Source organism: Gymnodraco acuticeps, unplaced genomic scaffold (assembly GCF_902827175.1).
Source record: "Gymnodraco acuticeps unplaced genomic scaffold, fGymAcu1.1, whole genome shotgun sequence".
Classification (NCBI taxonomy): domain Eukaryota; kingdom Metazoa; phylum Chordata; class Actinopteri; order Perciformes; family Bathydraconidae; genus Gymnodraco; species Gymnodraco acuticeps.
The window spans coordinates 494,564-520,419 of record NW_022990358.1 but is presented as its reverse complement, the minus strand read 5'-3'; the positions used below and the strand labels follow the sequence as shown (position 1 = coordinate 520,419).

The following is a 25,856-nucleotide window of genomic DNA, read 5'->3' as shown; positions in this document are numbered from 1 at the left end:
GTCCTGGCTGGCAAAGGGAAGGAGAAGTGCTGATGAAAGAGCCTGTCCAGCTCCAGCCCCTGATACTGATGTCCCCAAGGCCTTCTGGAGCCTTTTCTAACAATGTGAAGTATATTGCAAAGCAGCTCACCCAGTGAGAAGACTTTTGGCATAATGTGCCGATTTGTACAGATCCTGGAGATAGAAGGACTTCAGACCAACCAGGGAGTTATCTGATCAGCTTGGTGTTCAATGTAACTCTTTACCATGGCTCAGACTTTGTTACTTGCAGTTACAGTTTCTCATTTTAGATTGTGCAAATTTTGCATTTGTTTTTACATGTTCTTTGTTCATGCTCTTTATCATTTTTCTGAGTTGGAAAGTTAGATTGCATCATAGTTTACTTTATACATATTTGTATTCTTCAGTGGTGAAGTATATTGCAAAGCAGCTCAGCCATGTGAGAAGACTTTTGGCACTTTTTCGTTTTTCGTTTTCTGAGTTGGAAAGTTAGATTGCATTCAAAATGTACAGAAATACTTAATTTTGTTAAAGCTTTTTATAAAAAATGCTTCTGACCAGAGCTTTGTTTCCTTGTCATTAATGTTGAACACCACCAGAGGGGCTCTCACCTGAAAGGTCTCTGCTTCATGTGTCTTCAGCAGAAGATCTAGACTTTGATTGCTATATTTTCAGTTAATATTGACCTTACTGAGCTTTAGCCATATCCGCTGCCTATCATAAAAAATGTTAAGTACAGTGAACCTTTCTAAAATATACAGTAGTAAAGAGACAAACCCACCAGCATTATAGTAGCCAAATTCTTGTTTGTGGGCTGTATATATAAAATTGACTTGAAAAAGTTGCTGATTTTAGAGTACTGGCACCTTTTTCATTCCAATTCAAGCACTGTGCAAAAGTATTACATTCCTGTTGAAAAATGCACATTTGCAACATTTACAAATGCAAAGTCATTCCAATCATGTACATGTACGGATTCTTCCAAATTTGTGTTTCCAGATGGCGGTCATAGCGTAGCTGTCAATAACAACTGCTTGACCGTCATTGCGCTGATCACCTTTGAGAAAAATGATCACAATGTATTAAAAAGAGGCATGTTTACTGTAATACTATCAACTACATTGTTGTAACATCACTGCATTAATAAATGGAGCAAGTTTCATGAATGTCACACTTTTATTTTGTAAGATAGCAAGTGGGGGCATATTGTGATGGACAGGCCTGTCATAACATGCCCCCCCCCCCCCCCCAAAAGAGGTTTCTATGAATCCCACCCTCAAGCATTTTTCAGGGTATGGTTCTGGTACCAATAACTGGAGCAAGTTTCATGAATGTCACACTTTTATTTTGTACGCATAGCGTATATAATAATATGCTGACAAAGACTATGTAACATTTGTAAACATATATTTTGATTATTAGATGACAACTATGTAAAATTAAACAATACATGGACAGGACGTAACAATAATGATAAAAAAATGATTTAAAAAAACAAAAACTGAAAAGGAAGTGACGAATGAATTTCGACACCTCAAATACGGAGCGAAAAGTTAAACCAGAAGAATCAAGACTATGAGCAACCACTAAACAACTCACAGTCTGAAAATTAATAAAAACCCTGAACGTTTACTTTTCGTTTTAAACATCGTTTTAAGGTGTAAACCTATGGTGTAAACGTGTAATTTAGAAGTGTAAACGTGTCATTTAGAAATGCGCGTTCCCGTGACAAGAGGGGCATTTCATGACGGGGAGGCATAATGTGACACAACACCGGTGCTCTGGCGGTCGGTTTCTCCGAACTGCGGGTGATGGCCGGGAGGGTGTGCTGCGTTGGGGTGGGGGACTTCCCCCACTCTGCGTGTCTCTTCCTTCCCGGGCCGGCCGATATGAGGGGTGGAGGTTCCCAGCTGGAACCTCCCCACCTCCGCCGCGGTGCACCCGGCAAAAACGGTTGTTTCTCGAACCTTCCACTGTCTAGCGCAGGGGTGGGGACAGACCCGGTGGCAGACATACGTCTCTGGGCGGGCATTTGATTTACCAGGGCGGGCCCACCACGAAACTTACATTTCCCGGGAAATCTCGAGAAATGAAAAAAATAATCTTTCAATATAGTTTAAAACAAAAATAAATATTAGGACAAAGCCCTACAAATAACAACAATAAACATAATCAGTGGCGGCTCCAGAGTATTTTTGTTGGTTAATCTATGGTAGGGCTAACCCATACAGTGGTGGGGCTCAAGTCAGTATTTGCAATGTAATTACATACACGCTCCCCTTGACAGTGAAACGCCACGCGTGAGGTTTAGATTATTTCCCTGTCTCAACTCTCAATCCAAATTGAACTGTTTGAAATAAAAAGGCACATTTGTGTTGTAGTAAATAAAAAGGGCGACCTGGAGCCAATCCTGCAATTTCCCCACAGGTGAAAGAGTTGACATGCTGTATTTTTGAAATACTAACATAAAATACACATTCTGGTACTCTCTTGAGAAGAAAAATAAACAAATCTATTACTACACGACATATTTAAAAAAAATGAATGCCATTTTAGTTTTGTGTTACTTTGTTCTGAAAGCTGAACCTGCTGCTCCTCACAGAGAGAAGAGGCTGTGTGAATTACTTTACATTGTGGATAAGGGTGGATAGCCCCCATTGTTCTGTGTGTCCAAATGAAAGACAGCCCACACACCTATCAATCATCAAAGCGTGGGGTCTCATTTCATTATGTGTTGATTCTATCAACACGTAATGTTGTATCGATGTAGGCTAGAGATGTACTACAGCAAAAGTATTCTCCGTCGGGACTTCCTGCAACAACACCACGTCGTTATCGTGATTCTGATTGGCCAGAAGACATTATCAAAGATGTTCTATTGAGAAGATGATCACTACGTGACAAAAGTTTTCCAACCGTTTCTAGTCTTCGGTATTTACTGCTGTCTGTGCAATTTACTCCGCGCGAGTTGGCGGACTTTATTTTGATTACTTTAAAATCATTTTTCATGGTGGGGCTAAGCCATTTCTTGGTATGGCTGTAGCCTACCCCAGTATACCCTGGCGCCGCCACTGAACATAATAATAAAACAATTAAAATGTTGTATTCAGCCCTGATTAAAACAGCGGGCCCAAATCCTGGGCCCGCCCCATGGGGCCCGCCCATGACGCCGGGTCTGGGTGGGGAACCTTTTTCCTCTCAAGGGCCATTTCAATTTTTACAACATCCTTCGAGGGCCGTACAAATTATTGAACTCAACGTCTGCTTAAAAAACTAAAATCACAGCCCATTGATTTCGCCTTTCTTTCATGCTGTGCAAAGAAAAAGCAACCTCTTAATCCAGATATTTGAGCATGACCCGCGCATGCATGCACCGTGGCATGACCACCAAAACAGAAATATATGGACACAAGATGTGTGCAAATGTATTTAGTTTCATATCCATGTGGACATGATTTAAGTGGGGGGGGGATCTAACCTCATCTAGGGGGGTTTGGGGGCATGCACCACCAGGAAGATTTTTTTTAAATGTTGAAGTTAAAAGCATCAATCTGGTGCACTTTGAGAGTAAAATTAATAGATCTATGGATACATCTCTCAACACCCAGATGAAACAGAACTGTAAGCAGATTTTTTTTCTTTATGGATATTTTACAAATCACTCCCCTTTTAAACTGTATTCTTGTTTAATAATAACTTTTTTTTACTGTCATAGTATTTTATACCTGTTTACTTTATTCTCTTATTGTTTTATAACTATAATGATCATATAAAGATGTGCCTTTACCTCACTGGTTGGAGAAAAAGCTTCTTATATTCGTTAGCATAGCTAGCTAACCAGATGCTAATAACAACAAAGTTATTGACTGTATGATCAGTGTGACAGATGAGCAGATCGCCACCGGGCTTTCAACTAAAGACACAGCCACGTAAAACTGCGGCATGTGTACAGCTCCTTATGGGTATTGTAATTTGTGAAGTCCCGGCCCGGAGCCGCGTTCTGGTGCTCTCTGTCAGAACTGCACCTGTCAGACGAGACATATACCACGTGATGACACGTTAGGCTCGTGTTGTGTTCAAGGACCCTGACCTTGGCCAGGAAAAACAGGTACTCGCTTGTTTAATTATTCTGCGGTCTAGATTTCTTTTCTTTTTTGCGTGTGTTTATAAATTACCTCGAGGGCCGTACCAAATGGTCTCGCGGGCCGCATACGGCCCGGAGGCCGGAGGTTCCCCACCCCTGATCTAAACAATACCCTACATCGTACCTGCGTAATGTAGGCCTATGGTTCCTGCCTAATGCATGTTGTATTTCCATGTGAATAATAAAAGGTAATGTACCCCCATGAGAAGAAAACCCTCTTCTTGGATCCTTGGAGAAGGGAAAGGCAAAATGAGGGTGTGCCTATCTACAAGGTACATTTGATACAGTGTACTAGTTCCGGTGTTGTATGAGTTTTTTAACAATGATGTGCTGTATCTTGACACATGTACTATCTACATACTGTAGAGCCTTTATGAGGATGAAAGGCTGCAAGGTGTCAAGGTGGACATGCAGCACCCTCCCCCATAATCAACAAGACAGCACATCCTGTGGTGTCCTGGCCTTAAAAGTGAGTGTGAAATGCATTTAGCCAAACATTACTCTCAAACTCAAATTCAGTAGCAATTAGACTGAATATCTTGACTTGCTTTTATACATCTTGATCAAAGATGTATTGAATTGTGTCAAACACATATACAACATGTCATTCTTTAAATCTGTTGGGTCATTTGTCTGTATTCCATTTGAGGGTAAAATCATAGACCATGCAGTCCATATACTAATCAAGGTTCTCTTCAGTTTGCAGAGAAGATTTTACTGGGGGAGGCAATTGAGTTTGAAACATCACAGAAGACATCACATCACAAAACATTACATTGCTACTTCTCTCCTCAGAGAATCTGGTTTGTTACCTTTTCTCAACATTGTCAATGACTTCATGTAGTTACTTTTATTAATTGTATCTCATAAGTATGCATCAATAACCTAGTATATTAATAATGTGCCATGCAAATTGTTGTATTGTATCACTGCTTGGACCATTGGTACTGTTGACCAGGGACATTATCAGGGTTTTAAAAGCAACACAGTGGCTTAAGTATAGATTAGGGTAAATAGTCACTACATACAGTATATTGTGTATCTCAACTCCAAACAGATAACATATGAAGCATCGCAGGCAGGCATCTTCAACTGCAATTTCATATAGACTACACACGTCACACTCTAACACACCCTTTCAATTCTGTGGTTTATTTAAGATGTGAGATTTCCCCATCTTCCTCCTTTCAATGTGCTCATTGGTGTGTATTACTTTTAACTGATATCCTCAGTTAATTTTTACCTTGAACTTATTATAATCAAAGCTGTAAAGCTAATACATGTGATGAACAACAAAAGAACCATGAGAACCAAACTTAAATTGATGCGTACAGTGCGAAATAAGTTTTTGGATGTTTTGTAATGACATTGTGCAGGTTCCCATTCTACAGAGGGTAAGGAGAGAGTGAAAGAAGGAGCAGATGGCTCCTCTGTGCTCAGATTTAATCATTTAGAAAATCCATGTGTTTGTGTGTGTTTTGCCTTTTCTTCACACAAAATAATAAAAGACCACAACAAATGTGTCCTTATATTGACCTTTTAGTCAAAAATTGGAATGGGTCACCTTGACCCCAAATCTGCAATGTGGTTTATCTGAAGATATTGATTACGTTTTGTCTCAACAGATGATCTAAGCAGGCTTTGCTTTTACTGCAGGATGGAGGAGCAGGATGAAGAACATTGGGTAATTTCCTATTGCACATTACAAATAAAGAAAATTAGCAGAAATATGTTTCCAGACTTTATCAACATGACATTTGCGTTGGTAATTGCTACTATATTTGGCATCTTCAGCATTAACTGATAAAGGATGAATGTTTTGCTTGTTTTTCCATACATTTTTGTTGAAAATTTCTTTCTTTCTCATAACACAACATCTATGTTTTTGAAAGATTTCGATAATTGAAGGAATGGTTAGAATGTTAGTGGGAAATACATTAGAGATATTCTATTATCATTAAAAAAAATCCCATAATGCATACCTTACATAACAAGTATTTATTGTTTTCTCAGATTTGCAGTGGTACCACAATGTGTACAAAGGCCTCCAGTGGATCAACCGTACTTGTGCCCTGAATGCACATAATGCCCCGAAGGAACCATCATTAACTGTCCACTGTCATTTCAACCAATGCAACTATTGTTTGGCCTGTCATAAAATGCACCCCACCCCAAAAGATGTTTCTATGAATCCCACCGTCAAGCATTTTTCAGGGTATGGTTCTAGGACTGGTACCAATAAATGGAGCAAGTTTCATGAATGTCACACTTTTATTTTGTACGCATAGCTTATATAATAATATGCTGACAAAGACTATGTAACATTTGTAAACATATATCTGGACACAGGCCGTGGGGGGGACACCCGAGACCGGGCATTGCCCCCCGAAAAATAAAAAATAATAAAACCGGGGAAAAGTGAAAATAGGCACTCATGAGGCGGGCAGAGTCCCCTGTCAACTTCCGTTACATTCCTCCATGGTGTCATTTGAGCGAAAAACTTTTACGAGAACCAGGCTGGGGGGGTCAAAAGGGCTTGACGAAGGCCGACCCAAAGTGCACGGTGATGAGCCTCCATTGTGATTTGAAAACTTCCATCAAACGGGTCCTTCGGTGGGCGGGAAAAAAAACGTGTTCGTCAGAATCGTCACTTCCTGTACTGACAGTGGAGGTGTCCTGAGAGTGCAGCCTGCACCGGAACTGTCCTGAGAGTGGAGGTCTGCAGGCAGGCTCCCATGCAATTACTTGAGCTAATGAAGAAAACCAGATTGTTGTCAGATCATGTGGCCAAACAAAACTATGGGGGGGGGGGGGGGGAAGCATCACTACATCAATAATTAATATATATGAAAAACGTTCTGAAATGACATGGTATTATATTTTCAAACAACATAGTAAAGAAAAAACAACTATTGTGACTTGAAAATAACATTAAAAAAGGACATAGTATATTATGTCGAAAATTTTTTTGCAACGTTTATGTTGAAAACATCAGAAAACATTTGATTGTACATCATGTCATAAAATGTATCTTCATATAGTACGTCACAATATATGTCATTAAATAAAATGTCATAGAAAACGGTCGGAAAATACTCATAAAATGTTTTTGTAGTAAAGTATGTTGTAAATAACGTAATTATAAAGTGTGTAAAATAAGAGAATGGGAAATAAAAACAAACACATTTTAGAATAGGATTGAGTTTATTTCCTAAGAAACTTGATTATTGAAAGTGTTAAATGTAATGGAGTCTCGATGCACCAAAACAAACTGGCAGCATTCCCAAAAACTAAAATAAAGTTCTATACAAATGTAATCTTTACAGAAAGAGGAATTGCTTTAAATGTATACCTCTCAATAACTCTTGTAGTAACAGTGTTATTGTACCTGAAAACTGATTACCTAAAAACTACATCCTCAAATTATAATATATCTAAGCAGTCATATATTAATACACACTTCTTCAACCAGAAAAATCTCTCAATCAGTACAAAGTAACGATTATCCTTTTACATTCAGTCTCTTGATACCATACACATGAACTTATTACAACAAAATAAAAGGAAACGGCTGAAAAATATTTACTCAGAATCACAAAGATGTCTCCTGGAATATGGCAATGGTGATAACAATGAATGAATCAAATAAACATTGAATAAAATGGACAAAAAATAAACAGAAATGGTGGAAATGTAACAGAGCCGACTCCTAAATAACCCTGCTGATGCTTACATGGCAGAAGTTTATTTTAACAGTGCTCATATGTGTGTTGAGCATATTCTATTCGAGTATAATAATACTAAAATGAGCACAACCTTAAAATCTAAAGCAATACAATGCAACATACACATAATGCAGCACCGATATTGATCCAAAAGAACCTCTTTAGAACTAAAACCTTGAATATGAACATTTTACTGCATGATGAATACTTTTAATTTCAGGAATTTTAACTTGTATACGAGTATTTCTATAGTGTGGAACGTTACTTAAGTAAAGGATCTGATTATTTATTCTACCACTGCACTCATTTCCATTAATTAAAAATAATTATCGCCTTCGTGTGCGACCGTGTTCGAACAATACAAATTTAAATACAAAGTGGGTATTTTTGAGCACACATCTGAGTGTATTTCTGCCGTGAGTATTAATTGTTTCCCCAATTTTTTTACAGTGTTGTTGCAGAACAAAGGAGCCACTTTATGGCCAGTATAGACTTCCTCAACAAGGTTTGCATGTGAGTACTGCATTCAAAATATCCTTTAAAACACACATTTGAATACAGCCTACAGAGAGATTCCTCTTTACGGTAAATACATGAATGTACAAACTGGAAACACAAAGGGTTAGGTTTTTTAGAAGCCATTTCTGACATATTCTATAATTATGTTTACACTCATGCAACAATGACTGACAGAAGCTTACCATGCATGTTAGGCAAATCATCAGGATGGGTAAGGTGAAGACTGGATGCTTGCTTGCTTATGTGTACTAGTGAAATATTGTATGTCACTCACACACACAGACACACATTGATAGACAGACGGATAAAACAAACAGATGTGAACATGTACTGGAATGGTAAAGTGACCAAAACATATGATAACAAAGACAGAAGATTTAGAGAGATTAATTTAATCTCCTGCAAAGCCTGATAACTCTTCCTCTTTGTGCCATAGAGCTCCATTGTTGTCCGAAAACTATTTAAAACACACAAATAGGCCACACTGCCACACCGAGGGACATGTTTCATCATTAGCATGAACACACATTGTAGTTTATTTTTGCCTCAATCCCACATACACTGTCCTGCTGCTCCTAAAACTCACTACAGCACCGAATGTAAGAAAAAATGGCCGAAGATATTAATTTGATCGTTAAGATTATTGTTTAATTGTATGTCAATCAATTTACTGATTGGAATTCAATTCAAAATGTTTCAAACTGATACAATCAGTTGAAGACAACGACATCACTGTTGTACAATATGTAATTTGGAAAATCTACTACGTATGTAAATTGTAATTTGTAATTACCTTTTACTTATATATTTTTTGTGCATGCCCTTTATCTTATCTCTCTATCTTCACTTTGCTGTAACGATGTACATTTCCCCGAGGAATAAAGATATTCTGATTCTGAATACCTGAGTTTTGGTACAGATACCAACTGCATACTTTTATCAATACCTTACTTGAAGAAATACTTGTAAATTAACTTGCTGATTAATAATCTTTCAAATAAACTAATCGAATCACATCTTTCTACAAAACGTTGTATCCTCCCTTCACCTAAAAAGCAAACGTTTAATGTTTGACCACATGCAACTGAACACAATATGAATCCAGTGTTAACAAATGTTAATGTGGGAACTATATGCTGCCCAGACATTGGATACTGTACCAAAGAAAACACTGATGTTGGACGATTTCTTGCTTTTGCCGAGTTTGTTCGATCTATGAAATGTCTGCCCAATTTAAGACCAAAGTGACATCTTCCAATGCCTTGTGTCTTTCAAAACACAACATATTCAGCTTGTATACATAAGACAAAGAATAGCAGCATATGATATGATTGTCATATGATGACAAAGACAATTAGTTGATTAATAAAATAGTTGCCGATTCTTTTCTGAGAATGTATTCATTGTTTCAGCTCTTTTTACAACCAACATCTTCACCTGGAGGCCCTTTAGTTTCTGTTCAATTTCAGCATCGATAAAAAAATATTAGTCTTCTTTTTACTTTGGTTACATCCGTGGCCACAGTCCTTTACCCTTCACTTGACTTAATGAATATTTAAATGATAAACTAATCACTGGAAGCTGAACACACACACCTTTGTGTCTGACAGCAATGTTGTGTGAGGGTAGAAAAATGTGGACGTACCTTACAGCTTGAAAAATAGCTTAAGACTATCTACAGTGCACAACCTCAATGTGCAAATCTGCTTTGAACCAACCTGTGTTATTTCTTTTGAATGTCTCAAACGGACGGATGCACACACGGGTACAGACAACACACACACACACACACACACACACACACACACGTAGCTTTGGCACCCAGACAGTCACAAGTGAGGAATCATGGCAATGCAGAGTTTAGTACAAACCTGGAAGAAATATAGTTCAAAGTGTATGAAACAGCATCAAATAATATTGCAATGAAAATCACAAAAAAGGAATGAGATATGTGAGCAGTGGATCTACAAAACAAATAAAATCACTCTCACTCCAGTCTTGTCCAATAACTACGTTCCAGCCATAGATGAGTCATTAATAAAACAAACTAAAATCTCTACTGGGTTGGGGCAGGTCAGAACCGCATTACCCATGAGCCTCTTCTTCTGTGGAGCTCTCCTGGGCGCTACTGCCACCTGTGGAACCCGACCAATGAGAAGGAGAGTTGGGGTGAGTGAGGGATGATATCAAATGGAGAAAACACACACACAGGCGCAGACACACACATTTAAAGGTGACGGAGGACATAGAAAAGTGGGAAACATGCAAGATGGCACAAGAGAGACGAAGAAGGGCCAGAGTTAAAGATTAGTAAAAGAAGAAGTCAAAGTGAAACAAGACTTCTATTTGTTGCTCCAAATGGAAAGAAAACGAATTAAAAACCTAATTGCCCCTTTTAACAATTCCAACAAACAAAAATACATATTTTTTTAGATTGACTTTACATGTTTTTTCTTTAATTGAATTGCTGCTTATATTTTATCACCGTTATATTCTGTTACCAATTATATGTATATATTTTTTTGCATCCAACCAAAAGTATTTCATACAATTGTACTTGTATAATCGTAAACAAAGTGACAATAAACATCATGAATCTGTGAGAGGCAAACTCAAATTAAACATCTGTGTTTTCAAAGAAATTCCGTAAATATGATAGTTAATTTAAATGTTCATATCAGTCAGCTTATCATGCTTCTCTCAGAGGCTTCTTCTTCTTTTGTGCCATCTTGTCTTTTTTACTACACTTGGTGATCCAACACACCCTCAGACAGACATATTGGAGTCCTTCTGCTCCAATATCAAACTCACTTTCTGCTCAGTGGTTTGGACGGTTATTTTCTGATCCGTTTCCAACTGAGAAGTGATACTACATCAACCTGCTGACTGATTACTTCCCTCACAAAAACTCATCAATGAGTCACATTGTTGCACTGGGTGACATGTTCCTCCTTTACCATCAACACACTAGAGGTTTCTCAATATTCAAATTTCCCCTCCTCGACTCCTCGGTCCTCCGGTAGTGACCCGGAAATGAATTTTAGCGCGCCAGTTGAAGGACATCTCATTTCTCTAAATGCACTTCGAGGACCGAGGACCGAGGACCGAGCATCGAGCGTCGAGGAGGCTCTCTGGAGGAACTCTAACCGAGGAGACACTGATGCATCCTCCACGGCTCCTCCACGGATGCATTTCCGGGAACGGTGGAGGCGGACTTATGTCAGCCAATGACAGCTCTGCATGCATCCCTTGGATATTATATTAGTAACTGCTTTCATCACAACGCAATGTTTACAGTGAGAACAGCTGTGAGGTCCGTGCAGAAAGCAGAGCAGTGTGTAAAATATATATCACTCAGTATAACAGGCCTACATTACTTTCTGTATTTGTTTGCTGTAGTTTAGTAGATATCTACAAACAAAGAGTCGATATTTTTCTGAGACCATTTAGTGCTTCACATAATAAAATACACAACGGCTGTAGCCTGATTATGCTTTAGGAGCAGTAGGTGTGTGTGGTACAGTGTAGTGTGTAGGTGTGTGTGTGGTACAGTGTGTAGGTGTGTGTGGTACAGTGTGTAGGTGTGTGTGGTACAGTGCGTAGATGTGGCGGACAGACGGGTCTCAGTTGGTTTGGTGACCTATGCTTACTTTTAATACTTGTACAACTTTTGGCCCGTAATTTCAATTCCCCATTTCAGCGACCAGAGAGAGGGGGGGGGGGGGGGGGGGGGGGGGATATATCCAGTCTCTGATTGTGTTACGTTATTATGAGAGTGCTCTCATACTTGTTTGATTCTGAAATTGTATATATTTATATACATATATGTGTGTGTATATATGTCCGCATCTGTAGCCTGTTATTGTCTCATTATACCGCACTGTCAATGAATCAAAGTAAATATATAAGTCATCATGAACACATCTGTCTATCAGACAGAGGGCTGCTGTGCCTCCTGTCATCATTAATGGACGTCTCTTTAAAATTACCACTCAGAGGAGAGGAGTTCTCATTTCTCTAACCGCCTACTGCTTCCCCTCCTCTCTCCTCCGCTCGCATCTCCTGTGGGCGGCACCAAGTCTCGAGGAGGGGAGTCGAGGATAGGAGTCGAGGAGGGGAAATTTGAGTATTGAGAAACCTCTACTGTGTGTTGTGTTATTTTAAAGCAATCACACAGTCCTGCTGCATCAAATACTCAGTAGAGAACCAAATGTGGATCAATCCGCCGCTGAAAATAGTCCCAAACTAATGCACTACTTTCACCTGTTCGAGTAACATTTTGATTACAACTTTTTTCGATGATTTTAAGAGAATAGTTAATGTATTGAAATATATTAGGGTTTATAAGTGTATTGTTTTGAATAGGTTTAAAATAAATTGTTGCCAAATAGCATTACCCCTTCATTTCTTTAATATCTTAGGAGTTTAAACTTTCTTTTTTTATTAGGGTAAAAATGAACCACTTAAGATGAAAGGATCATCGATTTACTTTAAATTGAAAATAGGCTTGGTTGTACTTTTATAATGAAGAAAACTTAAAAATAAGAGCTTTCTTAAGCAAGTTCTGCAGTTATTCAGACCTGTATTTACATCTATGCACTTGTCCCTTTCACCTCAGGTAGTTTCTTTGGCTTCCTGTCGCTGAGCCTCCATTATGGATGCCAGTATACACATTTGATCCCTTTAAAGTCATTATAATATTATCTTTATTGATAGAAAATCCTGACATTTCTGTGTTAACCAGATATGACACAACATTTACATACCCAACAGAGAGAAGTGAGATGATTTCAGGGAAAAGCAGAAACTAGGAAGAAGACAGGATGGAGAAATAAAGGTTATAGAGCCTCACAAACACTTACACACACACACACGAATAAGTCTTATGAAAATAAACTGCACCCACTGGGACGGCAAATTTGAAAGGTTAAAAAGAGTCCCGTTACACTTTCAAGAGGAGTGTGCTGTATGTACAGTCTGTCTGCATTTCATTTACCTCATGCACAAATCAAACTAACAGTAGTTCTCAATGGTGTCAAAGATTGAAAAGTTTACAGGGAACGCTGCACAGCCAGAGAAGAGAGAAGAAGACATGGAGGCACGCAAGGAAGGAAAAGAAAAGAGAGAGAAAGTATTATCATCAGCTGAAAGCAAACAGGAAAAGGCAGCAAGAGTACTACAAAGACGTTTCCATTCAAATAGAACTGGGCAATATAACGATATTATATCAACATCGTGATATGAGACTATATTGTCTGAAATTTGCATATCATATATGGCGTTTTTTTATTCCTCTTCTTTTATTTGCCTTTACCGACTTAGTCCCTTTATCAATGATACTGAATATTAATAATTATAAATCGTATAGTGTAAATGTTTTGTGAAAGCTCAAATAATGACCCCCACAATATTGCCGTAATATTGATATTGAGGTATTCAGTCAAAAGTTGTGCAATATTTGATTTAGTTTGCCCAGCCCTAAATTCAAGAGTTTTAGCGATTTATCAGTAATAAAATGTTAGTTTTGAGACCAAACTGCAGCAGAGATCAGACGTGGTTCAGACGGACTCACCTTGCTGTGTGGTGTTCTTCTCGTTGAGCAGCTTGGTCTGACTGTTGGGCAGGATCTTGATCTCTGGAGGATCAGGACTCTGACCGACCCGGGACGCCATGAGAGCGTTCAGATACTGCAGACGTGTCACCTAGAAAAACAAAATTGAGCAGGTTGACTCAACATCACACTTTAATTAAAGACTGTCAGGCTGTTTAATATCGATTTGGAATGTGAATAGAAGTGTATAGAAATATATGCAGGCAGAAAATGCCTTAACCACAAACAAATTGTTTTTTTAATATATGTAATTTTGACGTCTCTATTCAACAGGTGCCATTGACAAGCAGCTAATAATGAAACACATTAAGGAGGCAAACAATATTTTAAGAGACGTGTTGCCCAAATCTTGTCTGTAAGTCTCAAACCAAGAAAGTTAAACAGGCCTAAGATTGTCATGGCAACACTTGGGTAGGGGGATAATCTTGACTGTTGGGGGGGTAATGTGAAAAAGCTACGCTATGGGTGTAAGAATGAGTATTTCACTCTTTATTGACTGCTGTTTACAATCTGTATTCCTCCCTGTGGATTTGGATGCATGTTGCTCTGGGAATTCAATATGTACAGGTATATTCATTTGTTAAACAAAGTGATACATTTATAATTATATCCATAATTATAGTCAAATAAAATAAATATGTTTGATCCCTAATCGGGTCCTTTTGCATAACAGTTCATGTTGATGGGTATTTTTGGGCTCGATCTTGGAGTCGGACATCCAGTTCATCTTGGACATCCCAAAAATGTGTGTCTTCATTTCATTTCATACCTTTATTTATGCAGGTGAATCCCATTGAGATCATTGCTCTCTTTTTCAAGGGTGACCTGCTGAGTGTGAGGGTGTCTGACTTTTTAAGTGACTGAAAACACACACACTTACGCGTATGAGCTGCAGGTCAGTGAGAGCTCGGACGGTGTAGTCGGGACAATAACTGGACGGGCTGGTGGCGTCTGCTGACTCGAACGGATCTCTGGGAGACTGACACTGGGTCGACACAGGAGACTGATGCACTACACACAACACACACACACACACAGTCAGCACAATTTCTGCAATCCTGCAACCTCATTTTTATAGTCAGGTGTCGACTCAAATAAACCTCAGTTACATAAACCATGACAACAAGTGGAAACTGCTGCATGCTTAATGTTTCAACTGCATGATAAATGCTCAAACTTGACAGAACATGTTAGAGGTGAATCTAACCTCAAATAAACTTCACCAGTACTATTTGTCATTATTGTACAAATAGGCTGCTGTGATCCCTCCCAAAAAATTGATTATAAAGTGAGTCATCTATCAGAGAAATATACAAGACGTTCTCTAGTTTCGAATGTTGTAGTTGAGGGAATTTGTTGCTATTTTAAATTTGTGTGATTGTAAATTTAATATGTTTGGGTTATAATTATTTTGGTTTTTAATTAATATACGACTATTGAATCAGGTGAATAAGTAGTTTTCCTTGGTATTTTAATAAAAGGTCACAATAAACAATGTAAAAGATAAATGAAAAGAAGCTAGTACTGAAAGTCAAAAGTTGTATGTATAAAAATTGTAACATCTGTTTTTAAAATGAAAAGAGCTGTACAGTCTAAAAGGTAGATATCCAAATAAAACTCATGGCTCTAACATCTCTGATAAATGGGTTTAATGTCAGCAAACTTTTTTCAACCGTCTCCTGATTCTCTATTCAATTAAAATACTGATGATCAAATCTTATGAACCACCTTCTGCGTTTGTAAGAAGTTTCTTCCATATAAAAAAATCGTCCAGTTGTTTTTAATCTCACCTGAAGATGGCAGCGTGAGCGCAGACACGCCGTAGTATGTAAACGCTCCGTTCTCAAACTTCAGGCCCTCTTTCCCGATCTCCACCTCCACACGACCCTGAACACAGACAGCAAGCATGTTTATGTTGAAAGATTTTCGGGTTAAATAAAGAAAAAGTATACTATAAACTCCAAAAGATGTAAAACTGTCTGCTCTTTACAAGCCGGTAATTTTTTTCTTGTGAATCTGATTTAATAGCAGTTTCTCCCCATCCTTAAGTTTACTCATAACGTTTTAAAAAAGAGATAATTCTTCTAGCTGATAATACAATGTTTCCTCATAGGTATCTATAAACACTGTTTTAAAGTATGCTGTTAAACACATTAACCTGTGTTATTTCTTACATTTTAATTTTATTTGATAGATTTATTCAATATGTATTGATCTTATCATGATTTGTTATTCTATACCACAATATTGTAGAAGCTTATATTGAAGTATCCTGATATTTAAAACTGAGATCTGCTTGAAAAACTATTTTAAAAGTCTCAAACTCATTTTAAAGGCAAGGCAAGGCAAGTTTATTTATATAGCACCTTTCAACACAAGGCAATTCAAGGTGCTTTACAAAAATGAAAGACATTCAGACAAAGGCATTTAAAAACAGTAAAAGATAATAAAAGAAACATTAAAAGAAAAAATACATGAATAAAAAGTACATGAATAAAAAGTTACAGTGCATTAAGATATGAATAGTTCACACAGAAGTTCCACTTTACTGATGAACACAACGGCTCAGTTTCAATTAAAAGCAGCGGCAAAAAGAAAAGTCTTCAGCCTGGATTTAAAAGTAGTCAGAGTTGTAGCAGACCTGCAGGTTTCTGGGAGTTTGTTCCAGATATTTGGAGCATAATAACTGAACGCTGCTTTACCATGTTTAGACTCTGGGGACAGAAGGCTGACCAGTCCCTGAAGATCTGAGAGATCTGGATGGTTCATAATTTAGCAGGAGGTCAGAAATGTATTTTGGGCCTAAACCATTCAGTGCTTTATAAACCAGCAGCAGTATTTTAAAATATATTCTTTGACACACAGGAAGCCAGTGTAAAGACTTCAGAACAGGAGTGATGTGATCCACTTTCTTAGTGTTAGTGCGGACTCGAGCAGCAGCGTTCTGAATCAGCTGCAGCTTCCTAATAGATTTTTTAGTGAGACCTGTGAAGACACCATTGCAGTAGTCGAGTCTACTGAAGATAAAAGCATGGACAAGTTTTTCCAAATCCTGCTGTGACAGTCTTTTAATCCTAGATATGTTCTTTAGGTGATAGTAGGCTGATTTAGTAACAGTTTTAATGTGACTGTTGAAACTCAGGTCAGAGTCCATGACTATACCTAGATTTCTGGCTTTATCTGTTGTTTTGAACATTGCAGGCTGAAGCTCAGCGCTAACTTTTAAACGTTCTGCCTTGGCTCCAAAAACCATTACCTCAGTTTTGTCTTTGTTTAATTGGAGAAAGTTCTGACACATCCAGTCATTGATTTGTTCAATGCACTTACTCAACCATTTCACCAGGAGACTATTCTCCAGTTAAAATACTATGTAAATGTGTGTGTCATCCGCATAGCTATGGTAACTTATTTTGTTGTTTTTCATTATCTGAGCTAGTGGTAGCATGTAGATGTTAAAGAGAAGAGGCCCCAAGATGGAGCCTTGAGGAACCCCACATGTCATATTTGTCAACTCAGATGTGTATTTACCTATAGAAACAAAGTTGTTTCTGTCCTTTAAGTAGGATTCAAACCAATTCAGAACTGTTTCCGAAAGTCCCACCCAGTTTTCCAGTCGGTCTAGTAATATGCTGTGGTCAACAGTGTCAAACGCAGCACTGAGATCTAATAGTACTAACACTGAAGTTCTGCCACTGTCTGTGTTTAAGTGGATGTCATTGAAGACCTTTACAAGAGCAGTCTCAGTGCTGTGGTTTGGACGAAAGCCTGACTGGAACACATCAAAACAGTTATTTAAATGCAAGAAATTACTCAACTGTTGAAAGACTACTTTTTCAATGATTTTACCTAGAAATGGGAGGTTTGATATGGGCCTGTAATTGTTCATTACTGAAGCGTCTAGATTATTCTTTTTTAAGAGCGGTTTAATGACTGCAGTTTTGAAGATGAAAGTAAATCAACCAATAAGTCAAAATGTCACTTTTATATCTACCTACATGTACCTCTTTTCTACAGTGACAGTTCATATATTGTGGCTTCAAAGTATTCCTATAAAGTGAGTAAAGTACATTTGACTGAAATAAATGTGTGAATACAATGTGTGTGTGTCCACCTGCAGCAGCAGGATGAAGTAGTCCACCGGGTGGTTGCGTGTGTACAGGTAGTGAGCCGCGCTCAGACGGTTGGTCGGGTCAAAGTGCACTTCCTGATTGACACTGGGGTGACGGAGCAGGTGAAACAAGATCTTCTCAGAAACACGTCCGGGGCTGAAGTGTGACACCTCTGCAGGGGTCAAAGGTAAGAGACACACGATATGGTGAACTGTCAAATATATCTATACAATTAGACGTCATATAACTTCTTTGCAGTTTCGTTGTCCTATTATCCTGAGCCTTCGGCTGAATTATAATAAGTGACAGGAGCATAATAATGACATGTGTGGGGTTAAACTGTGACTCATTTAATCAGTGTGAGGAGCGTGAGCAAACACAGCCTCACTCAGTCCGTCCCATCACACACACCACTGTGAAACCTTTGGAATCAGCTGTTATATTCATTCTTTTCTGATTTCCTTTCATATTGGCTTTTGTAAAAAAGATTTCAAAAAAACATTTTGTTGATGTTGCCACATAATTGGCAGGTGAGAAAAGTGTTGGAAAGTTGGATTTATTTCAGAGAAGTCTCGATGTTAAACTATATTTTGTCAGACTAAAGCACTATTAGCTGATATTTCTTGTTAACCCAAAATATATATTTCTTATGTGAAGTTTGCATGTTTATAAAAGCATCATTGTGCACTTGACACTGAAACCTGTTCCTATTCAAATCTCCACACATCTAAATGCTAAGCTTCCCGTTTCTTTGACCAAATACTAGGGATTTATTCTCCCCGTTTGTCTCTTTCTGCCATTTCATTTGCAAAACAAACCCCTTTTTTTTTTTTACCAAATACCATCCATTTGTAAAAAGGGCTTTCTACAATCTAAAGGCATAAAAGACCATTCAAAAATATAGACTATCCTTGAGCCTTTTGAATGTATCCATTCAAGCTTTGGTTGCAGGAGATAACTTCATACAGTAGTGTACATACTGTATACGTATGAGCGTAAGTTAAGATGGACAGACCTCTGGACAAGAAGCGGTGTGTGGCCAGCAGGAGCTGTGGGGATGTTCGGATCTTGGGTTCTCCCTCAGGAGGCTTGAAGAGAGAAAACTCCTCGTGAACGGTTCGAGGCTCCAGAGAAATCTCCAGCGGGGCGAGGGGCCGCTTCACCTTCCTGTCCACTACAGGAGGAGGAAATCTTAATGACATACATAGGATGCTAAATGAACAATCACATTTACAATCGACAAACTTACAGTAGCCGTCAGATTCATCCAGGATCTCTGATTTGATGATCTCCTCGATGACGTCCTCCAGCGTGACCAATCCCAGCACCTCGTAGAAAGGATCCCCCTCCCCCTCGTTGTTTACCTTCTGCACGATGGCCATGTGAGAGTTACCTGATAGTAGAGGAAAGATCAGAAAGGAGTTTATAAAGAGATTATTAAAAGGGTCAGTTCAACCAATTTACAAAAAATATACAATTTTCCAACAATTTGAAATTATTAACAACATTAAGATCCTGCTTTAACATTAAGAAATAACCTTTTTATATTATCTGTAACCGCATAACAGTCACAGTAGACATGTTTTTATTTTAAATGCTTAGTACATTTAGTAAAAGTATTTCATGAACAACATCTCTTCAATGTACAAAAACATTTCATAATAAACATTACAGCACATCAAAGACTTTTAATACCTGCTTAGAACTTATTTTGAAGGAACCTTGATTATAGACTTTTCAAGCTGTAAAGATATTTAGTAAATAAATCTAAATAAAAGGATGAAAAACGTTACATCAAAGACACCTCTGCTATGACACTTTGAATGTGAGCACACCTTTCTTGAATTCCTCCAGCATGGCGTCCAGTTTTGTGTCGTTGAAGACGTAGTGCAGTGGGTGATTGTAAAACTTGGTGATAGTCGTCATGGGGGTGCAGTCGTCCGGGTCCACCAGAGCCAAGTCCTTCACGTACAGGATCTCCACGATGTTGGACCTGGAAAGTCAAACACAAGTTAATGAGTGGACATGAGAATTGCCATGTGAAGAAACCAAATACCAAATCTATTGTTTGTTGGCACTGAAAGTTGTCTTTGTGTGTGTTTGCCTATGTGTACTTTTGTAATGAGTCACTAATAGGTCACTAAACCAACATTACCAAGAGAAATCAAGTGTGCTCCAGAGAAGGCTTAAAAAATAACTCTTTCATTTGGAAAAGTTTAAACCTTGAACTGATCCACATTGTTCTGCCTTATGGCTGAAGGTATCTAAATCCACAACTATATAAAAAGGAATAATCTAACATAACGTAGGGCTGTGCAATTCATCGTATTTTAATCGCAATTACGATTTTGGCCTGCCACAATTACGAAAACATAATAAAAAAACGATTATTTTGCTTTGCTAGGTTGTGACAGTGAAACATATTTGATCTAATTTATTTTAGTCTAATTTATTTTTATTTATCATATTAATATATGTTTAGTAGCTTGTGGAAGTGCGCTCCAAAATATTTGTTGATCTTGTTTATTGGTATTTATTATGTTGATATTATTTATTTAAATTGAAATATATCATTTATTTTAGTATTGGTTTTTCAGTTGAATTATAGGTTCAGGGTAATCAACAGTTAAAAAGATACTGTTCAAATTATTATTTGCATTTTGTTTTAAAGTTCAATAAATGGATGTTTTCAAAGTCAATAAATAATCGTATTTAATTATCGTGATATCAATTATTGACCAAAATAATCGTGATTATGATTTTTGCCATAATCGAGCAGCCCTAACATAACGTAAATAAATGCACCAGTAGGACATACCAGTGCACATACATTTAGAGAGTTGAGTGATAAGAGACAGAGATTTATTTTCAAATGAAGGAGCTAAGTAAAATTACTTAAATGTCTGTTCTTGCATAAAATATATATTTTGTGCAAGAATTTAAACTTTTAAGGATTTCAAGGACCTGTGGGAACTCTCTAATATTTGTAGGGATAACATTAAACTTTACATTTTTAAATATATATTCCTAGCAATATGTTTTGTATAATACTTTGAGTGCTTTAACCAAATCCATTTCTAATCCTTCCTGGTCTAGCATTTCAAAATTGTAGTTTGTAAGTACAATATTCTGGTTATTTATTATTTTCACCATCAAACTACAACTTTTGTTTCAAAGTTTTGGAGAAACCGTGTTCCTGAGCCCACCTCTCCTCCTCGTAGATGGGCACCCTGTTGTACCCGCTCTGCATGATCTCCGACATGGTGGAGAAGTCCAGGATGACGGAGCTGGGCAGCATGAAGCAGTCCTTCAGCGGGGTCAGGATGTCCTCCACCGTCTTACTGCGCAGCATCCCGCGGCTGAACTCCTCCTTCACAAACTCACTGGGACAGAACACAGAGTAGATGAGACGTGGAAAACATAAAAAGGTTTTGAATCAGAATCAGAATTCCTTTATTAGTCCCGCAGCGGGGCTATTTACAGTGATACAGCAAAAGTGGCATAGCAGGTAAAAAAATGCATGCAATAATAAAGAGTACATATATTTAATATGTGTATGTATATATATATATATATATATATATATATATATATATATATATATATATATATATACACACGACCCAAATATGTATATATGTTCATTTTAATTCATTTCTTATTTTAAAGTTACTGTACTGTAAATAACTGTATAACATTTTATTTGTATTTTTGATTTTATCTTTAAATTGTATTCATCTCTAATCTGTGTGAATCTGTGCTCATTCTTACCCTGTTGCTGTTAAACTACTGAATTTTCCCACAGGGATTAATAAAGGTCCATCTTATCTTAATCAATTGTAATCATCATACAACCTAGCCCCAATAAACTAAAATACATAGATCAAAGCATACAACAAACAAATAAAGTAATAAACATTATAATAAAACAACCACGTTTAGGGCCTGTCTAAATGTTATAGTACCCTATAATAAAGTAAACAAAGGTTTACCATCTTGACTTTAATATTTTAACTAGCTTATTTAACATTTAAAGGAAGGCAATTACAGAGATAAGGGCTCCAGAGACGCGGATTGTGATATGCGTGTCTTTATTTACCTGTAAGGGTCGTTGACACTTGTGCGGATCATCTCCATGGCCCTCTCCCTGATCCCACAGGTGGTGATGTCCCTCCTCAGCGCCAGGTCCAGGATCAGTCCCAGGGGGCAGGACAGGGGGAAGGTGAGCACCAGACAGACCTGGGCCAGCCAGGTGAGACCCGGCGCCAGCTGGAAGCCGTACCCGGAGCACAGGATGTGAGGAGCCAGCTCAGCCAGGAGGAAGATGAGGAAGCCGCTGGTGAAGACGGCGGAGAGGATGGAGCCCAGCGCCCGGTACAGGAGGACCCCGAGGACTGAGTGGCCCAGGACCGACAGGAAGAGCAGAGAGCATGCCTGGGGAGAGAGGATACAGAGAAATACATTTAGGGTGAGAAACTCAAACTCAGCTGTTATATTCTTAATCCACAATATGTTTTCATCCTTACAAAACGTTTCTTTCCATCATGCATACTGTTTTTACAGACTCAACCCTTTATAGGGCACTATTAGGTTAACCCTAACGCGTTTTAGGCCTCTGCTGATTGGTCAAATTCCCCAATGGCGTGCTCTGTGGCGTAGAGTGATCTTCGCTGATTGGCTGGGAGAAAACCACATGCTTCTCGACCTCACTGAGGGACGCCATGTTTGGTGTGTGCGGTTATGGTTCCTCGCCCGATAAAGGGTTAACTGTCTTATTTAAGTGTAGGAGAGTATTTTATTTAATGCCTAGCCACTTGCAGAGTTATGTTTTGTTGTCCTTTATTGATAAAGGTGAGACACTACAGGCAAAAACATTGTACAATTTTGAGTTTGGACAATTTTTGTTCCATAACATGTCTTTCTTTCAGTATTGTCATACTGTTATTCTGTACAAACTGTGAAGTCCACTGAGACAAATGTAACATTTGTGATATTGGGCTATATAAATAAACATTGATTGATTGACTAGCGAAAATAAAACATCCAAAACACATTTTGTTGTTTTTTTCCTCTGTCTAGTAATTCCCTCAAAATTAAACATTCTGAAATGTGTTATACAAAAAGTCTCTGTATGTATGAAATACACTAGAAAACTTCGAAAAAGGAGGAGAAGAATTTTACAAAACTATTTATAAAAAAGGTAGTATTCTCAAAATAATGTCTTTCTCATACTCTGAGCCAGAATTCTTCACATCAGTAGCACTGACAAACTTTCCAGTTTCACTCCCATCTATTTTGTCAAGGTTTTTACAAAAGGGGTTGGTAATATGTTATTAATAGCCTGAATAATGACACATTGTATCCTTAAAAAACATGGCACAAAGTATATATTGTTACGTGGCTGTTAATAGTATCTTTGATTTGGGGAATGATACAAAAAGATACCCAGGATCCCCTCTCTAAAAACCTTGATTTGTCATTTAAAAATGTCAACAAAACCAAAAACGTTTAACATTTAAAGTTTTGGATCTGGCTTGTTCAGATTATCTCTGTGTATGCAAATTATGACACATACATTTCCAATATTATTCATTATTATAACAAGATTAGTTGTATTAATGTAGGCAATAACCTTGGGAAGAGACATAGTAATACCCTAACAGCTGTCCCGACTCTGCCTGCTGATATGTGACTTTCCCACCTTGTTTTCAGAAACTTACCAGGAAGTTCCCTCTCCTCCTGATGGGCTCCAGGCGCTTGGCGGCCCGCTTCTCCTCCTCGGACCCGCAGCTGTGGAGCACATACAGCTCCACGGGGTCCAGCCACAGCAGGCTGAGGTTCACTGTCCTCAGCAGTCCGCACACCAGCAGCAACAACACCACCAGCACCGCCAGCCCCCAGGGCGGGATGTAGTCTGCGGGCAGCCCGGTGTCGGTGTTGATCCGCAGCCTGTCCGGGCCCGAAGAAGCCCATTTCCCCCCGCTCTGCACGCACAGGTGGTAGTAGGACTTCCCGCTGCCGACCCCCGCAGAGATGCTCCTTTTTCGGACCTCCACCGTTATGAGCCCGCTGTATTTCTCATCCGGGGTGAACTCCCCCGTCACCTGGAAGGCAGACTGCCCATGGCTGGACTCCTGTCCGCAGGGGTCAGGCGCATCCCCAACCGCCCCTGCCGCTCCGCCAGCTGCCCCAGCGAACGCCACCCACGGCCAGCTTCCATTCAGCTCAGTCCCGTAGAGACGGAGCTTGAACGTGGCTCCTTCTGGCGCCGAGATGATGCGGTCCTTCATGCACACCAGGCCCGCCGGGTTCTCCAGTCGCAGCCCCAGCACCAGTGGAGCCTCTTGGCTGCAGGCGCCGTACCTGATCCCGCAGAACAACAATATCTTCAACAGGAACCATAGACCTGCCAAGCTGGCCACCATATTGGAATTGGTCAGCCTGGCTCTGTGCGGATCATGTGACTCCTGCCCCACAACGGCCCCGCCCACCCGGGCTGAGCCAGCCAAACAAAACGAACACTGCAACTGATCTCCGTGGCGGCCATTTTGGCTCTACGTATACAGGCGGAGCTCTGGGAAATATGTTCATTTTGGGGCTTGGTTCTGAATGGTTTTGTTTTACAGCACCGCCTCCTCTGAAAGTCAGCTAATTGGAGTAAGTAGGCTTGTTTGAGACAAGCGAGACCGACGCAGACCTGCGCAATTGCGATCAACGTCTTGCTAGTGCGTTGCATGATGGTTAGTCATTTTGTCCGACTTGCTCTGGAGGCTCGCCTACATGAGACGTTGAAATCTCGCGGGAGAGCGAGGCTCGGCGAGGCGGCGCAGTTCCTCTCCACGGGCTGCGGAAGCGAAATGCTTGATGGGAAACGACTCGCTGGTATCTCGAGCTGAGCGCTCATTGGTGGTTTTTACCCCGTGCTGCTGATGAAACTCTCCAATTGGCTTAGCAAAAGTTTATTGTTGTTTTGTGTCAGTTTTACGTCGCCACTTCCATTCCCATTTTTCATCATTGTTCCACAATGTTTATCATCATGAAATTAATATCTGTTATACTATACTATACTTGCACTGCTTACCGTTTTCATACTTTATATATCTTAGCATATTCATACACTGTTCACACTGCTCACAGGCTGATGTGTACAGTGTATTCAGGGGTCGGCAACAGGCGGACCGCGGTCCGGATCCGGACCCAGACGCCGACCTATACGGAGCTATAATCAAGACATTAATAGGGGATTTTTCGGCACCTCCCGCTTTTTTAACGCCGATTTGGGTGACTTGTGTAATTCGAGGAGAACTGAAGAGTTTTCGTTTTGGGGGTGGGGGAGTCCGTCCGTCCGTCAGTCGGACTGACGGACGGACGGACAACTTCTCACTTCAAAAAAGAAGAAGAAATCTAAACCCCAAAAAATTAAACAAGCGAGTAGCTGTTTTTCCTGGCCATGGACAGGTTCCTTGAACACAACACGAGCGTAACGTGTCTTAACGTAACGTAACGTATGTCTCGTCTGAAAGGAGTTCTGACAGAGAGCACCGGAACGCCGCTCCAGCCCTTCAAATATTGCAGTACCCATAAGGAGCCGGACACATGCCGCAGTGTTTGCGTGGCTGTGTCTTTAGTTGTAAGCACAGTGGCGATCTGTTGTTATTAGCATCTGGTTAGCTAGCTATGCTAACAAATTTAAAGAGCTTTTCTACAATCAGGTGGAAGAGAGCTCTCTCCTGAGAGGCTCAAATAAC

General features: G+C 39.2%; 1 protein-coding gene and 1 long non-coding RNA gene across 3 annotated transcripts; one reads left to right on the top strand and one right to left on the bottom strand.

Annotated features, from left to right (window-relative positions):
* The first annotated feature begins 4,282 nt into the window (after positions 1-4,282).
* Positions 4,283-6,921, top strand: LOC117551279. Of its 2 annotated transcripts, XR_004569765.1 has the most exons (5): positions 4,331-4,416; positions 4,511-4,613; positions 4,844-4,947; positions 5,770-5,828; positions 6,158-6,921. It is a non-coding gene; the product is annotated as an uncharacterized LOC117551279 (long non-coding RNA). The 2 variants fall into 2 exon arrangements; XR_004569764.1 differs by having other exon boundaries at positions 4,283-4,613.
* Positions 6,922-7,329: 408 nt separating this feature from the next.
* Positions 7,330-24,569, bottom strand: LOC117551275 (metal transporter CNNM3). Its single transcript, XM_034224087.1, has 11 exons — positions 23,829-24,569; positions 22,208-22,542; positions 21,315-21,491; positions 19,944-20,101; positions 19,358-19,501; positions 19,124-19,282; positions 18,111-18,280; positions 15,790-15,886; positions 14,880-15,010; positions 13,961-14,090; positions 7,330-10,523 (listed from the first exon to the last, which is right to left on the bottom strand). The coding sequence occupies exons 1-11, from the start codon at positions 24,531-24,533 to the stop codon at positions 10,474-10,476; spliced, it is 2,256 nt and encodes a 751-aa protein (XP_034079978.1). The 5' UTR covers positions 24,534-24,569; the 3' UTR covers positions 7,330-10,473.
* Positions 24,570-25,856: the final 1,287 nt, after the last annotated feature.

Coding starts and splice junctions, on each gene's coding strand:
- LOC117551275 (XM_034224087.1), bottom strand. CDS start 24,533: ATGGTGGCCAGCTTGGCAGGTCTATGGTTCCTGTTGAAGATATTGTTG. Junction 19,502..19,943: donor GCTGGAGGAATTCAAGAAAG/GTGTGCTCACAT, acceptor CTCTACTATCAG/GTAACTCTCACATGGCCATC. Junction 18,281..19,123: donor ACACCGCTTCTTGTCCAGAG/GTCTGTCCATCT, acceptor TGACCCCTGCAG/AGGTGTCACACTTCAGCCCC.